General features: G+C 38.7%; 1 protein-coding gene across 25 annotated transcripts in view; it reads left to right on the top strand.

Annotated features, from left to right (window-relative positions):
• Window positions 1-17,852, top strand: part of CADPS (calcium dependent secretion activator) — a 472,977-nt gene that overhangs the window by 209,080 nt on the left and 246,045 nt on the right. For all 25 annotated transcript variants that reach the window (XM_044253251.1, XM_044253242.1, XM_044253245.1 and 22 more), the window contains one exon: window positions 2,801-2,881. In XM_044253251.1, the coding sequence (XP_044109186.1) occupies window positions 2,801-2,881 (81 nt within the window). The remainder of the gene's footprint in view (window positions 1-2,800; window positions 2,882-17,852) is intronic.

The raw sequence follows: 17,852 nt of genomic DNA on the forward strand, positions 1-17,852 counted from the left end.
TTCAAATAACCTTATCTGTTGTTGCTAGATTTAAGCTCCATGGAGGCAGTGACTAAGTCTGTCTTATTCCTTTCTGTATTCCACTGTCTTGGCATATCAAGACATTCCATAAAAATCTGATAAGAGAATGAGTAAACGAGAGAATGCATGAACTAATGAATGAAGCATAGTGTAGACCTAGCCTACTTGTCTTCTTTGCCGGCATTATCTGCTATCTCTAGTTCCATCCGATGAGGCCAGATGCCTCCATAAAACTTAGTAATGGGGACGGTTCTGTTGGGCTGTGTTTTCTCTTTTCAGTTTTAACCTCTGTGAACACTGTATCTTCTGACAGAATTCCCAACTTTAGCCCCTAACCTAATCATTTTGCCACTTCTTAGGAGGAAGTCAGACGTTTCGTTTGCATATGTATTTTGAACAAGACATTTCTGAGTGTTCCCAGTGGATTGGCACTTGGAGTTAAAGAAGTCTTGGGTTTCCAAGGGAGTAGAATGAAGACAGCTCATTGGCACTTAAAAACAGCGTGGGGGCTACCATGTTTCTCATGTGCGCCTATGGGGAAGCTTGTGATGGATGGACCCCTGGGTATCAGCGTAACTGCTTTTGGGTGGTTTTCTTTATATGTATGTAGAACAGGATTTCTGCCTCATTCTCTGGGCATAGTATTGTGCAAAAAAATAAAAATTTCAGTTTAAATTAGAGAATAATTAAGTTGATTAAAGTCTAGCAGACTTCCTTACCACAGAACTTCTCAGAGACGTTATGCATTTTGATACACCATTTTCGAGACTCAACTGACCATAGTTCTGGAACCCTTTCTTCTGGAGTATTTAATAAGATTGTTGTTTAGCAGAACTCTTTGGAAAGTGCTACCTTAGACTATATGGCCAAAAGTTGCAAACCAGTCTTTATGATCTAGGAAACAGTCCTGCCCCTCCAAACTGTGGAAAGGAGAAGATAAAACAACTCCTGAATTAAATCAGGTGCTAAAAATGCACGATACAAAGCTAGATGGATTTTTTATGTGTTGTATAAAACCAAGGGGCACCTGAGTGACTTAATCGGTTAAGCCTCTGACTCTTGGTTTTCAGATCTTTGGTCTTGATCTCTGCATTATGAGATGATGACCTGAGTGAAACCAAGAGCCAACAACTGACTCCATGCTCAGTGGGGTGTCTACTTGAGATTCTCTCCTTCTCTCTCCCTCTGCCCCTCCCCTACTCAAATTTCTCTCTCTCTCTCGTTCTCTCTCATGAATAAGTAAATCTTTAAAAAAAGACCATTGACAGTGCTTCAAAATTACCACCATAAATTTTTTAGTGTTCCTGTTTATATCATATTAAAGAGAACTTATTTTGTACCATAGATGAGATTCTTTTTTTTTTTTTCTTTAAGCATGGATCTGGGTGGGGTATTTGTTTTGTTTTGCTTTTATTTATTTTATTTTATTTTATTTTATTTTATTTTATTTTAGAAGGGAGGGGGCAGAGGAAAAGAGAGAATCTCAAGCAGGCTCCCTGCTGAGTGAACAGCCCTCAGTGGGGATCAATCTCATGACCCTAAGATCATGACCTGAGCCGAAATCAAGAGTCAGACACTTAACTGACTGGACTACCCATGAGCCTCTGGACCTGGGTTTTCATTTTCAAATTTCTAAATAAAAATGGCTGTTAAAGGAAAGGGAGTTAAAAAACTCAGATACTTCTTGTGCTACTTTTTGTTGTGAGTTAATATGCACTATAAAGAGGAAAAACGTCCATTCTATTTGAATGCCACTGTTCCCTATTTGTTAAACTTTTCTACAAATAGAATCAATCAAATTACTGAACAAAACAAACTTAATTACAGTTTGAAGGATAACAACAGACTTGCTTGGAAATAAAGAGATAAACTTAATTCATAGAGCAGGGATCAGTAATAACAGCCTGCCCCATGTTGTTGCACATAAAATTTTATTGGGACACAGAAATGCTCGTTCATTTACATATTGTCTATGTCTGTTTTCACATTGGATTGGAAGAATTGAGTCATTGCAACAGAGATCTCATTGCCCTCAAAGCCAAAAGTAATAATTACATGGCCCTTTACAGAAATGTTTGCCAGTCTCTTTCAATGATGTGGTAAGGATGGAGATTATATAACCAACCCCTTCATTCTATAGATGAGAAAACCAGAGAAGTTAAGGAGTTGTCCGGGTTTATCTATGCTTGGATATGATGATTTTTACTCCTAAGAACTCTAACTACAGGGAAGATAAGGATAGATTTCAACTTACATATCAACACCAATTCAGTGGTAGTGGCCATCTGGAGTACTGGCTGAGAAAGTCTTAGGGCTCAGTGAGAAGGAATATGATGATTGATTAATCTCCATGGTCTAGGGGTGGGACAGCTGTAAGATATATGCCATGTAGGCACTATGGATAAGGACCATGTCTATTCCACTCATTTCTAACAGTTATATTACTGGCTCCTTCCTTGTATGTCTATCATGTAAACACTTTCTTCATTGGGCCAAAATAGAGGTGCTGTATTGGGCCCTCATTAGACGCACCCCTGCCTAACAGTTCCAAAGTGATTCTTGTGCAAGTTCATTCAAATGTCTTTCCTGGCAACTGCCTACCACATGGTAGGATTTAAACTTAAGATTTCCATCCAATTGGATTTGTCTGTTGAGATTCTTAACATTTAGTGAAATATGTCTATAGGGGCAGAGATCGGGGCATGTAAAATGCAAAGTCATGAGTTTATTGGTTTTTGCGATCCAAACTGAAAAAGTCTATATTTGTGCTTTTGTGCAGCTCGACAATCCAGATGAGCAAGCAGCCCAGATCCGACGAGAGCTGGATGGACGTCTCCAAATGGCAGACCAAATAGCCAGGGTAAAGAATCTTTGGGGACATTTGCTGGAGGCCCAGGCCAAAGTCCCACACAGGAAGCACACTGATTATTAAGGTCCATAGACAGATAAAACGGAGAAGCAGAGAGGAAGAAAGATGGGGACAATCATATGATGGGACCCTCAACCCTCCTTTCTCCGGACAGCTCTCCCAGAGATGGCACATATATTTCCCCATGCTCCAGTCAACACACAAACTCCAGCCTCCCCTTTCCCCCAATATGTCCAACTGTCTATTGAGCATGTTTTCTTGGATATTCCCCTGCATTTCTAGTTAAATGTGTTCAAAATCGAGCTCCTTATCTTCTTCTTCCCGCCATACATACCTACATTGACTCCTCTTCACGTGTCCTCCGTTGGTTACTACGGATGGGACCTCCTAGGCATTCTCAGTTTCTCTTTTCTCCCTATAGCACCCCACACTCAGTCAGCCACCCAGGTCATTGATTCTGCCTCTGAAACGTGGGTCAGATCCCTTGAATGCCTTCTAGTATTACTGCTGGGGCTTTGATTCAGGCCCTCATCCTCATTGCCAGGATCAAACAGTAGCCTCCTAGTGGGAATCCCTGGCTCCACTCCTGCCCTCGCCTGTCTGTCCTTCACACAGTTGCCTTCCTAAGCCTCATGCATGAACATCCCAAAAAGAGAGCCTCAAAATCCTTCAGCAGAATCCTCCACTGTCCCCAGAACGAAATCTAACCTCTTCAGAATGACATTCCAGGCTCTTAATTCACAGACTAGATCCATTCTTACTCACTCACCTCCCACAACTTTCCTACCAAAATTCCCCATTCCAGCTACAGAGAATGTCTCCCTCTGAAGAGTCCAGCAGGACCGTCCAGCCTCAGTGACTTTGTACCCACTAGAGTGATCTTTCTTATCTTCTCCATTTAGCACACCCTCTTACTCAGCCTTTGGTACTCAACTTAAAACCCCTTCTCTAAAAGCTTAGCTAGTTCCCCTCACTCTCATGCCTTCTTCATACCACATATAAACCTTTATTATAACAATTCATTGAACGGTGACTATATTTTTATGTGTCTGAGCCTCCCAGTAGAAAAATTTCTCTAGAGTTGGGATTGTGTCTGATTATTGATGACTGAACCTAAGTGTTATCTACTATTACTGCTTTTGCTGTCACTTCTGTTATTATTGACAGTAGTAATGCAGTCATATTCACTGAATACTGATTCCATTTCATGCATTCCAAATGCTTTACATGTACCATTTCATTTAATCCTTCAAATAGCCCTATAAGAATATTTAAGTTATCATTTTTGTTTTAGAGGTGGGAAAATCAAGACTGAGCATGATAGATACTAGTTAAGACACTGCACTAGACTTTTAAGTCTGTCTAAATATGAGGCCTGAGAGAAGGGTAAGATATTTACATAAGGGGCAAAATATAAAAGCGAGGGGCCAAAAATGCAGTAAGCAAGATAACTAACATTTTAATGAAATATTTTTAATTGAAATTAATGCAAAAATCCATGGAGAAAAAAAAATCTGAATTTTAAATAATTAGATCCTACTAGTTCCTATGGTAACCACAAGACATGTGTGCCTATGAGGGTAGGGAGCTGTGGGAGGTGGTAGGGAGGATGGGCAGTTAGCAGAGTTTGCCATCCAACCTTTCTCTTCATGGAAAGAAGTGTATCAGGACATGGACACGTGGGAAAGATTTCCACTAGAAGAGAAACCAAAAAGAGATTCCAAAAAGCTCGAAAATCTCCATTTGTGCTTAAGCAGCATTATTGAAATATTTTGCATCTTGTTTTTGGACATCTTTGAAGTTTATAGTAGAGTCAGTCTGTTGGCTAAAAATAATATACAGCTATGGATTTGCCAAAAGGTAGCGTAAAAGGCTTTTATGTTTGAGAAATCCTGCTTAACAAGGGAAAAAACATCAATAAGGCTTCAGAATTTACTTCCATAAACTCAGTGTCTCCTCAGCAGATTATCCAGAAAATAGAGGTCATTTGGTCCATTCTCTGCCTTTAGGCAACTTTTATATCCCCAACTAATATGCATTCATTCTATTTGAAGAAAATCACACACACACATACACACTCCACACACACTTCACACACAAGTTTGTGGCTCCTTTATTTTAGTTGTTTACTTTGAGGCTTCACATGATAATTTAAGAAACTAGTGTAGGCTAATTTCAATTTTTTAAAAGACCATGAATGAACTGTTATATAGTGAGCCATATTGCTCATCTTTGAACAATAGTAAACCAAAAAACTCTCTCCCCCAGCCCATACCACTGGGTATTCTGATACCAAGTAGGATATTATTGATAACTTAGAACTGGGCTTTCTTAAACAATGAAATAGCCATTTAGAGTGAATCCTGGTCATTAATTTTAGAGAATGGAGAGTAATCTCCAAGTATATGGAGAATTCTCCAAACATTTAGGGTATTGGGGATTTCTGTGAAAGAGTCTGCCCATCACTATCTCCTGTTCTTGTAGAAATGAACTCTCTTTTTCTTTGTTGTTTATTCATGCCAGTGGTCTCCTTGCCACAATAGTTAGTCCTAGAAGTGTGCTCTTTACCCACATGAAACCAGTCACAGTTTCCAGCCTGGTGACTGGTCCAGAAATGGATGCCTGATGTAACTAAACCAAAGAATTACTGCCCTAGGACCTGTAGACTGTGGGCCAACAGCTGTGTCTTCTCATGCTAGAAAGAAGTCTGCAGTTGTGTTTAATTCTTCATGTAGGGCAAAGAAGATAAAAGAATGAAGTCAACATACAAAGAGAGACAGAGGCAGGAAATATACCAAGATACTCAGGATGTTCAAGTCCCTGATTGTACTTATTCTTGAGCCTCAGCTGTGTAACTGCTTTTCCCTGTTTAGTTGGGTTCTGAGACAAATAAATTCTCTTTGCCTAAGCCAGCCTGGCTAATAAGAAGGAAAATTGAGACATGTCTGCTAAAAATTGAACGAAATATCAAGATTTTAGATATTGGCTAGGTCATGAAGGGATATTGAAACAAAGCACCCCAGCTTATCTTCTTTTAGCAAACCCTGATTTTTCTATTTCTGACATCACATTGAATTTTAGTGAGAGTGTGCAGTTCAATCCATATGGCTGAACATCAGCTCCTGTAAATATCATAACCAGAAATTCCTGGATAGGGGACAGGCAAGATGGTGGCGTAGGAAGATCCTGAGCTCACCTCCTCCCACAGACACAACAAATCTACAACTTCATGTGGAATTGTCCCCTCTGAAGGGATCCTAGAAACTGGATAAGCAGGGTCTCCACAGCAAGGGATGGCACTGAAATGGGTAGAAGTGGCAGAGACACAGTCTCATTAAGGAAGAAACCACACTCCAGATGCAGCATCCCATTCCAATCAGAAGGATCTCAGAAATATAGGAATTACTGCTGAGGAGCAAGAGATTTGAGCTCCACATCAAAAATTTCAACCCTTATACCCGACACAGATCAGTCCCCAAAATACCAGGCTTTGAAAACCAACAGGGAATGCATTAGGAAAATATAGAACTGTAGAGAAAACAAAACTGCTATCAGAGGGCTTAAGCACAGACTCACTTGACCCAGAAACCAGTACAAAAACAAGAAATTGAAAAGCACATAGACCACAGGTGAAGGAGATCCACTTACTAATCTTAGAATGTCAGCGAGTGAGGCAGGAGACAGCTGAGCCTCTCCCTGGAGACTGAGACACTGGCTGCAGCCAATTTTCCTATTTCATTCTGCTGTGCTTATCCTGATGCTGGTAGACACCACTGTGGAGTCCTCCCTTTAAACTGCAATTTCAGAGGATGTGCCCCACTGAGAGCTCTGTACAATCCTGTACCTCAACAGGGCCTCTCAGCCAAAAGGACAATAACCCTACCCATCAGCATACCTGTAGTACACAGCCAGGCCTTGCAGCCAGAGGGGATGGGGCCAGCCCTGCAGAACAGTACATTGTCACCCAGCCACCACAGCCGAGTGTACATAGCCCACACTAGGGACACCCCTGGGTGCTTCACTCAGGCGACTAGGGGAGTTTGCATTACTGGGCCCCCCATGACACATTCTGCATAAAGCCACTCTTTCAAGACTGGGAGACTAATCAATCTAATAGATAGAAATAAATAGAAAATTAGGCATAGTGAGGAGACAGAAGAATATGTTCCAAATGAAAGAACAAGACAAAACCTTAGAAAAAGAACTAAATGAAATGGAGATAAGCAATCCACCAGATAAAGATTCAAAGTAATGGTCATAAATATGCTCACCCAACTTAGGAGAAGAATAGATGAACACAGTGAGAACTTCAACAGATAGAAAATATAAAAAAGAGCCAAGCAGAGCTGATGAACATAATATCTGAAATGAAAAATATACCAAAGGGGCTCAACAGCAGATTAGATGATGCAGAAGGACGGATCAATGACCTGAAAGATATGATATACAAATCACCCAATCAGAACAGCAAAAAGAAAAAAAGAATTTTAAAAATGAGGATAGTTTAGAGACCTCCAAGGTAACATCAAGTGTACTAACATTCATACTATGGAGTCCCAGAAGGAAGCATGAGAAAGAAAGGAACATAAAACCTATTTGAAGAAATAATGGCTGAAAACTTTCCTAACCTGACAAAGGAAACATGCATCTAGGTCCAGAAATCACAGAAAGCCCTAACTAAGATGGACCCAAAGGAACACACACCAAAACACATTATACTCAAAGTGTTAACAGTTAAAGAGAGAATCTTAAAATCATCAAGAGAAAAACAAGTAGTCACATACAAAGGAACCCCCATAAGACTATAGCTGATTTTTTTTTTTTAGTTGAAATTTTGCAGTCCAAGGAGTGGTATGATATACTCAAAGTGCTGAAAGGAAAAAACTTATAACCAAGAATATTCTACCCAGTATGATTATTACTCAGAACTGAAGACAAGGAGTTTCCCAGACATGCAAAAGCTGAAGGAGTTCATCAACACCAAACCAGCCTTACAAGGAGTGTTAAAGGGATTTCTTTAAATGGAAAAGAAAGTTCATAACTAGAAGTAAAAAAATTATGAAAGAAAAAAATTCACTGGCAAAGTAAACATATAACCCAGGTAGTAGATGAACCACCTACATAGCTAGTATGAAGGTTAAAAGATAGAAGTAATGGGGCACATGGGTGGCTCAGTGGGGTAAGCCTCTGCCTTTGGCTCAGGTCGTGAGGTCATGATCTCAGGGTCCTGGGATCAAGCCCCACATCCGGCTCTCTGCTCAGCGGGAGGTCTGTTTACTCCCTCTCTCTCTGCCTGCCTCTCTGCCTGCTTGTGATCTCTGTCTGTCAAATAAATAAATAAAATCTTAAAAAAAAAGTTAAAACAAAGAGATAGAAGTAATAAAATCATCCAGACCTATAGTAATTATTCAAGGGATACACAAAATAGTAAGATGTGAAGTATGATGTAAAAAACAAAACAAGGGAGGGGTAGAGATGTTGTACTTTAAGAATATACTTGAACTTCAGCAAACATCAGTTTAAAATAGAGTGCCATATATGTAGGATATTATACATAAGCCTCATAATAATCACAAACCAAATATGTGTAATAGATACACAAAAATATAAAGAGAAAGAATACAGGCATAACAATAAGGAAAGTCACCAAATCACAAGAGAAGAAGACAGGAAGAGAGAAAAGCTACAAAAACAAACAGAAAATAATCAACAAAATGGCAATAAACATATCTATCAGTAATTACTTTAAATGTAAATGGACTAAATGTTCTAATCAAAAGACATATAGTAGCTAAATGGATTAAAAAACAAACAAACAAGACCCATCTGTATGCTGCCCACCAGAGACTCATTTCAGATCTAAACACAAACACAGACTGAAAATGAAGGAATGGAAAAAGGTATTTCACACTAAAGAAAAGTTGGTGTAGCAATAATTATATCACACAAAACCAACTTTAAAAAAAGACTATAACAAGAGACAAAAAAGGGCATTACATAATAATAAAGGGCTCAGTACAACAAGAGAACATATAACACTTGTAAATATTTATGTACCCAACACAGAAGCACCTAAATACATAAAGCAAGCATTAGCAGACATAAAGGGAGAAACAGATAGTAATAAGAATAATAGGAGGAGACTTTAACAGCCCACTTACCTCAATGGAGAGATCATCCAGACAGAGAACCAATAAGGAAACATTGGCCTTAAAAAATACCTTAGATCAGATGGACTTAATCAATACATACAAAGTGTTCCAATCAGAACAGTGTTCCAATCAGTTCTTCTCAAGGATACATGGAATATTTTCCAGGATAGATAGTATGTTAGGCCACAAAACACATCTCAATAAGTTTAAGATTGAAATCAGATCAAGTATCTTTTCTGACAATGATACAAAACTAGAGATCAACTACAAGAAAAATATTTCTAAAACTACAAAAAACACAGAACCACATGGAGGCTAAACAACATGCTACTAAACAACCAGTGGGTCAAGGAGGAAATTTAAAAATACCTTGAAACAAATAAAAATGGAAACACAATGGCCCAATATTTGTGGAACACAGCAAAAGCAGCTCTAAGAGAAAAATTTATAGTGATGCATGCCCACCTCAAGAAACAAGAAAGATTTCAAATAAACAATCCAACCTTAACCTAAAGGAACTAGACAAAGAACAAAGCCCAAAGTTAGTGGAAGGAAGGAAATAATAAAATCAGATCAGAAATACATGAAGTAAAGACTAAAAACAAAGCAGTAGAAAAAATAAATGAAACTAAGTGTTCTTTGAAGAAATAAACAAAATTGATAAACCTCTAGGCAGATTCATTAATAAAAGAGAGTTCAAATAAATAGAATCAGAAATGAAAGAAAAGTCCCAACTGATACCACAAAAATACTAAAGATAATAAAAGAGTACCACAAATAATTATATCCCAACAAATGGTACAACCTAGAAGAAATGGACAAATTCCTACAAACATAAAGTCTTCTAAAACTGAATCAAGAAGAAATAGAAAATCTGAATATACTGATTGTTATTAATGAAATTGAATCAGTAATCAAATAACTCCAACAAACAAAACTCCAGGACCAGATGGCTTCACAGATGAATTTTACCAAACGCTCAAAAAAGAGTTAATACCTAGCCTTCTCAAACTATTCCTAGAAACTAAAGAGGAAAGAATGCTTCTGAATTCATTCTGTGAGATATTAACACTACCCTGATATCAAAAACAGAAAATTACAGGCAGATATCCAGGATGAACATAGATAAAAAAAATCCTTGACAGAATAGGAACAAAAAATAAAAAATAATAAAAATAAAATATGAACAATCTGACTTTAACAGTACAGTAAAACGATCATATAGCATGATCAAATGGGATTTATTCCAGGGGTACAAGGATGATTCAATATTGGCAAATCAATGTGATCTATCACATTAACAAAAAGAAGGGGAAAATCATATGGCCATTTCAATAGATGCATAAAAAGCATTCACTGAAATTCAACATTTAATTGTGATTTAAATTCTCAAAAAAGTGGGTAGAGGGAATGTACCTTGATATGATAAAGGCCATCTATGACAAACCTACAGCTAACGTCATACTCATTGGTGAAAAGCTGAAATTTTCCACTAAAATCAGGAAGAAGACAAGGATGCCCATTCTCACCACTTTTATTCAGCACAGTATTAGAAGTCTTGGGCACTTGGGTGGTTCAGTCAGTTAAGTCTGCCTTCAGCTCAAGTCATGATCCCAGGGTTCTGGGATGGAGCCCCTTATCAGCCTCTCTGCTCCATGAGCCTACTTCTCCCTCTCCTTCTGCCTGCCTTTCCCCCTGTTTGTGCAGTCTCTCTCTCTCTCTCTGTTTTAAATAAATAAGTAAATAAGTAAAATCTTTCAAAAAAAAAAGTTTTAGCCACAGAAATATGACAAGAAAAAGCAATAAAAGACATCCAGATTGGAAAAGGGAAAGTAAAACTGTCACTATCCACAAATGACATAATACTGTGTATAGGAAACCTGTAAAACTCCACCAAAAGACTATTAAAACTAATAAATGAATCCAGTAATGTTGCAGGATACAAAATTAATATACATAAATTTGCAAAATTTGTAAATACAAACAACAAACTATCCAAAAGAGAATTAAGGAAACAATCCCACTTGCAATCGCATCAATAAAATAGAATACCTAGGAATGAATTTAAACCTGTCGCTCAGAAAACTAAGACTCTGATGAAAAACAGAAATAAATAGAAAGGTATACTTTGCTCAAGAAGTGGAAAGATTAATATTGTTAAAATTTCCATACTACCCAAAGCAGTCTTTACATTCAGTGCAATACCTATCAAAATACCAATAGTATTTTTCACAAAACTGGAACAAATAATCTTAAAATTTGCATGGAACCACAAAGACCTCAAAAGCTAAAGCACATTGAGAAGGAAGAGCTCAGATGGAGGTATCCCACTCCCGGTTTCAAACTGTACTACAAAACTATAGTAACCAAAACAGTATGGCACAAAAACAGATGCACAGTCAATCAGTGAACAGTACTGAGAGTCCAGGAATAACCCCACACTTATATGGTCAATTAATCTTCAACAGAAGAGGCAAGAATATACAATGGGAAAAAGACAGTCTCTTCCATAAGGGAAAAGTGGACAGCTACATACAAGAATGAAACTGGGCCACTTTCTTACACCATATACAACAGTAAATTCAAAATGGATTAAAGTCTTAATGTGAGACCAGAAACCATAAAACTCCTATTAGAAAATATAAGCAGAAAACTCTTGGACATAAGAGTAAGTAATATTTTTTTTTGATCTGTCTCCTCAAGCAAGGGCAACAAAAGCAGGATTATATCAAGCTAAAAAACTTTTGCATAGTGAAGAAAAACCATCAATAAATAAACCTACTGAATGGAAGAAGATAATTGTAATTGATATAACCAATAAGGGATTAATATCCAAAATATATTTTAAAAACTCACACAGCTCCATTAAAAACAAAAACAAAAAACAATCCAGCTTAAATGGGCAGAAGATCTGAATGGATATTTCTCCAAAGAAGACATACAGATGGCTAACAGATATATGAAAAGATTTTCAACATCATTAAGCATCAAGGAAATGCAAATCAAAACTATAATGAGATATCACCTCATATCTGTCAGAATGACTATCACCAAAAAGAAAAGAAATAACCAGTGTTGGTGAGGATGTGTGGAAAAGGGAACCCTGTGTCCTATAGGTGGTAGTGCAAAATGGTATAGCCACTATGGAAAGCAGTATGGAGGTTCCTCAGAACAAATAAAAATAGAACTATCATGCAATTCCACAATTCTGCTTCTGGATATTTATTTGAAAAAAAACAAAAACATTAATATGAAAAAAATATATGTGCCTCTATGTTTACTAGATTATGATTGCCAAATCATAATAGGGATGCAACCCAAGTGTCCATTTGTAGATAAATGGATAAAGAAGCTATGGTGTATATATACAATGGAACATTACTCAATCCCAAAAAAGGAATGAGCTCTTTCCACTTGTGGCAATATGGTTGGATCTAGAGGGTGTTTAATAAGTGAAATAAATCAGACAGAGAAAGACAGATACCATATGATGTCACATGTATGGGGAATCTAAAAAACAATAAGCAAAATAAAACAGAAACAGACTCATGGAGAATAATCAGAGAATAATCTGGTGGTTGTTAGGAGAAGAGGGTCTGGGCTACATAGAGGAAGGGAATTTAAAGGTATAAACTTCCAGTCATAAAATAAATAAGACACATGGGTGCGTGTACAGCATAGCGAATAATAATATTGTAATAACCTTTTTTGGTGACAGATTCATACAGTGAACTCTTTGTAATGCTAATAAATGCTGAATCACTGTGTTGTATACCTGTAACTCATATAATATTGTACATCAACTATACTTCAATTAAAAAATGCCTTCATAAATACAGGTCCTCACTTTTCCATCACTGGGATGGATTCCACCCCAATTCAAAGATTCAAGATGCCTTTCAACCAGGCCTACACCTTACTTATTCCTGCCCATCCGGCCTTTATTAAATGTTTTGGGCATTGGCTGTACAATTTCATGTAAACTCTCATTTAGACCTGTGATAAACAATCCAGGAAATTACAATAAATCTTCCCAGTATAGGCACATTGAAGAGTTTAAGTGATGTGTCCAAATTCACTTGGCCAGTAAGTGTCCAAATTCTCTTGGCCAGTAAGTAGAAAGCTGAGTGCTCTGATTCCAAGTGTCATGCTCTTTTTGTGAGTAGTCAGATGACAGGTAGGAAGTTACACCAGGACAGGAATCTCTCTCTCATTGATGACTGACCCCCCAAGAAGCTACTTTCTCTCTTCCACTAAAATTTACTATACATTTCCTTTAGCTTATCCAGAAGAAAAGAAGGCCAAATGAAGCAATAGCCTCAGGCAGAACTGGCTTCTGGAACTCTGCTTCCTTTCTGCTTTGACCTCCTTGGAATCTGATATAGAGGTTGTAGGGACCTGGTGTTTCTGCTGGCAGAAACATGTCATCACACGCTTATAAAAGGCATATGTTTGTCCTTTCTTCCTAGAAGAAAAGGAAGGCAAGTGCAGGGCAGCTTTCCTCTGCTGAAACCTTGTGCTGTAATCTATCAATTTAGTCACATCCAACGTGCCACATAACATCAGACAGAGATGGCTGTGTGAGCCTCCACTGTGAATATCAGACCTGCTGTCTTGAAAGTTCCATGAATAGGGGCGCCTGGGTGGCTCAGTGGGTTAAGCCTCTGCCTTCAGCTCAGGTCTTGAATCTCAGGGTCCTGGGATCAAGCCCCGCATAGGGCTCTCTGCTCAGCAGGGAACCTGCTTCCCCTCACTCTCTCTCTCTGCCTGCCTCTTTGCCTATTTGTGGTCTCTGTCTGTCAAATAAATAAATAAAATCTTTTTTTAAAAAAAAAATTCCATAAATAGGAGCACCTCAGTGGCTCAGTCAGCTAGGCATCTAACTCTTGATTTCGGCTTAAGTCATGATCTCAGAGTTGCCCTGCACTGGGTTCCATACTGGATGTGAAGCTTGCTTAAGGTTCTCTCTCTTTCTCTCTGCCCCACCCCACCTAAAAAAATGTTCCATGAAGAGATCTGAATTCCTTTTTTTTAATGTGGTAGAAAAGACTTCTTTATCCCTGTTCAAACATTTTTCCAAATCCTCTCATATTGATATTAAAATGTCCTCAAATTTCACCTAGGAATTAGGTCTAAGTTATTTAAATTGTGTGATCAGAAGTTGACATTGGAGCTTAAACAGACAGATTGTGGCTTTAGTGGTACTGTGATATTTACCAATTATTTTGGCCACATTTTGAGGTGAAATTCCAAAATTCGTGAGCTAATTATATAAGACAAATAATACAGCTTTTGTAGTATTCATGGCAGAGTTCTGGGAGCGAAACACCATTGGTTTTTCACACTATCAAGTAAATGTGGAGTTGCCATCTAAACCCCTGTTCTCTGCAGAGCAAAACTGTCATCTCATATGATGGTCCTGTTGCAAACATTGATGAGACTATGCCCCAAGGAAAGAAACAATGTCCAAATATTTCCCTGATGGCAAGTTTCTGTTCCAGGCATTGCCAAAAATCAGATAAAAATAGAATCTTCTCCAACCAGAGAATGATACTACCCACCTCCCTGCAGCTTACAAATTAATATTTTGTACCTGGCATTCACCCTGGGTCATGAAGTAGCAATGTCCAGGCCCACAAAAGTTTGCTTAGGTTTTTTCACCTGGAAGAATGTGTGTACAGAACATCTCTGTGACTCTGACCTTTGCAGATAGCTAACAACTCAGGAAAATCTGAGTTCAAGCAAAAAAATCTAAATCTTGGGGCACTGGCTGGCTCAGCTGGTTAAGTAAATATCTGCCTTTGGCTTCAGGTCATGATCCCTGGGTCATGGGATCAAGCCGAATTTCAGGCTCCCACTCATTGGGGAGTCTGCTTCTCCCTCTACCTCTCTCCTCCACTTGTACTCTCTCCCTTGCTCGCTCACTCTCTCTCTCTAATAAAATAATCTTTTTTAAAAAAAATCTAAATGCTGAGGGTATCATCTGAAGTTCATGAAGTCAAACCACTTCAAAATGGGTTTGAGTAAAGAAGCCAATCCTGGGGGCGCCTGGGTGGCTCAGTGGGTTAAGCCTCTGCCTTCAGCTCAGGTCATGATCTCAGGATCCTAGGATCAAGCCCCACATCGGGCTCTCTGCTCAGCAGGGAGCCTGCTTCCCCCTCCTTCTCTGCCTATTTGTGATCTCTCTCCCTGTCAAATAAATAAATAAGATCTTTAAAAAAAAAAAAAAGAAGAAGAAGAAGAAGAAGCCAATCCTGGAAGTTATCATGTCTGTGCCCAAAATACCTTCTAATTTGTGTGATGCTGAATTTTGCAAACTATTTACCAAGACTTTCTTTCTCTCATTTAATATGCCTACTTCTCCTCCATCACTCCCTGATCTTCACCCAATGCCCACCATTGCACGGTCCACGTTGAACGCTCATTGCTGTGGGGGGCTGGGCTTTCCCTAGTCCTCTGCTGAACGCTGAGATGGAGTGATGCGGACGGTGGGCCATGTTAAGGGTCTCCATAGGGTTTGCCTTGGTTCTTTTCTATTTGGGGGCAGATAGTTCTGCCCTATCCTATGGTAGCTAAAAATAGGGGCTCTAGGTTTCAAATCCAATTCTACGAATTATTGTTTTAATTTCTATGTATTATTTTCCTTCAGAACATGGGATTAAATAACAGCACTGACCTTAGTTGTTGGACAAATAAAATGAGGGAAAGCACGTAAAGGGCTTAGCTTAATGCCCAGGACGCAATTAACAGTTGTAAATGCCAGTTAGCATCATGGTCTTTAAGACAGTCATCATCATTATTATTGCTATTGTTATTGTTAGAAGTGCTAGTGGTAGCAAGGCGCCTGAAAAATTGAAAAAAAAAAAACATGGATATGGATATGTGTGCCTGCATGTATGTATATGTGTACGTATATATGTATCCATATGGGTGTACATATGGGTATAGTGTGTGTATACATATACACTATGCATGTACTGATTTTATAGACATATAGTCAAAAGTATTTGTATTTGCTATTATCTTTCATTCTTCACAATAACTCTCCACTTCAAATATGGAAACTGAAATTCAGATACGTGAAGAAACCTGTCTAAAGTCACACAACGAATAGGAATTAGACCCAGGATTCAAAGTCAAGTTGATTTCACCCATGCGGACTGGATAAGATTCCTTGGTGCCCTTTGCATGCTGCACATGCCTCTTTCTTCATGTGTCACTTGGTGTTTACTAGATCATTTGCTGACACTCCCCTTCACCCTATACTACTGCCTCTTTCATCCCCAGTGATGACATCCACACCATCTGACACATGATAGGAGCCCAGGAATTGCTTGAGAGATTGTTTTGAATAAGTGCGCCACTGTCGCTGAGTTTTGTATCCAGAAAGTGTCCTTCTGACACATCTTCCTTCTGATCGTCTATCAGTTTGTCATTTGAGCCTTTGGAATCTAAGCATGGTCTGAGTGGTGATACCTTTGTCTGCTTTTACATGTACCCACTTCCTCCTCTATGGATAAAAATGCAAAGACAGAAAAGTAGATGGCTGACAGAACTGTTAGCACTTTCAAATGCTATTTCTCAAGATGTTCCAAAAAACCACTCCAGGTGCCTCGACATAAATAACCCTGTTAGGAATTGTCCTTGGGAGGCCATCCCCATTGAGGAATGGTATCAGTCCTGAATGAAATAAATGGACAGTAGAGATTTTCTTTGGAAGACTTTGTCCACCCATATGCTATGTCTCTCATAAAGCAATATGAATAAACAGTGTTTTTGTCAAGGCTAATTTACTTTTATGCCTGGGAAAAGTAGCAATCAAGATGGACGACTACATTTTCCTCATTTTGGCACAACTTCAGCTTTGAAATGTGTTTGTAATGGGTCTGCTGCCGAAAACTCCCCTCAAGAACCTCAGGCTCGATTGACAGCATGCTATTTCTTCTCAAGGCTTTAGTACCCAAGGCAGAAAAATGTCCTTGTTTTCCCTTGCAGACTTGAGTTTTATGAGCCTCTTTTTATGATGTCATTAGGAACTGTCTAAGTTCTGGGAGGAGTGATCATTCTTTGGATTTTTCCTATATTCTGCTGCAACAAGTTTGTTGGACTCTAACTCTGGGCTAAAATGGTATTGTCTGTAACCACTGGGTCTTCTTGCAAAACCTCAAGACTAAAGAGTTAAGAGACAATGAGTGAGTCCTAAAGGTGGATGTGATAAAACAGGATGGTAAGGTCTCTCAGTGCTGATTAGTAGGAAAAGAATCCACTTCACAGACACGACGGTTTTTCTCTTCATCTCCGTGGCAACTGCAAGGCTAGCAGCTGCCAGTAAAAATTGAGAGATACCACTTACCCATTTTCCCAAGCATCCCATATAGTTATGAGGTTTGAGCCCCAACGTGAGGAGTAAAGAAGTCAGTGGAACAGACCTCAGGCTGCTGGTATATAACCTGCTTGGTGACTTCTAACATGGCCTTGGGGACCACTTTTTGACCATGAATTAACTTCCCTCACTCTTTCCTTTGCTCTCAACAAGATGAGAAAATGTTTGTGGCCATATATAGTAATACGATCTTCTTGGATTCATGGTTACTTGTATATTTTTCATGGAAAGAAGAAAAGAACAATGATTCTGTCCCAGCCAACTCAAGCTGGTGGCAAACTCTTCCTCATCCATCAGACTCTCAGCCTGAGGATTGCCTCCTCTGGAAAGCCACTCCTGATTCTATCAGCTCTTGCCTGTCTCATGTCTCATACCCTGCTGTTACAACATCTACTTTGTTGCTTCCCCAGTAGATCTTTCTCCCCAC

The sequence above is a fragment of the Neovison vison genome, chromosome 6, assembly GCF_020171115.1.
Source record: "Neovison vison isolate M4711 chromosome 6, ASM_NN_V1, whole genome shotgun sequence".
Lineage (NCBI taxonomy): Eukaryota > Metazoa > Chordata > Mammalia > Carnivora > Mustelidae > Neogale > Neogale vison.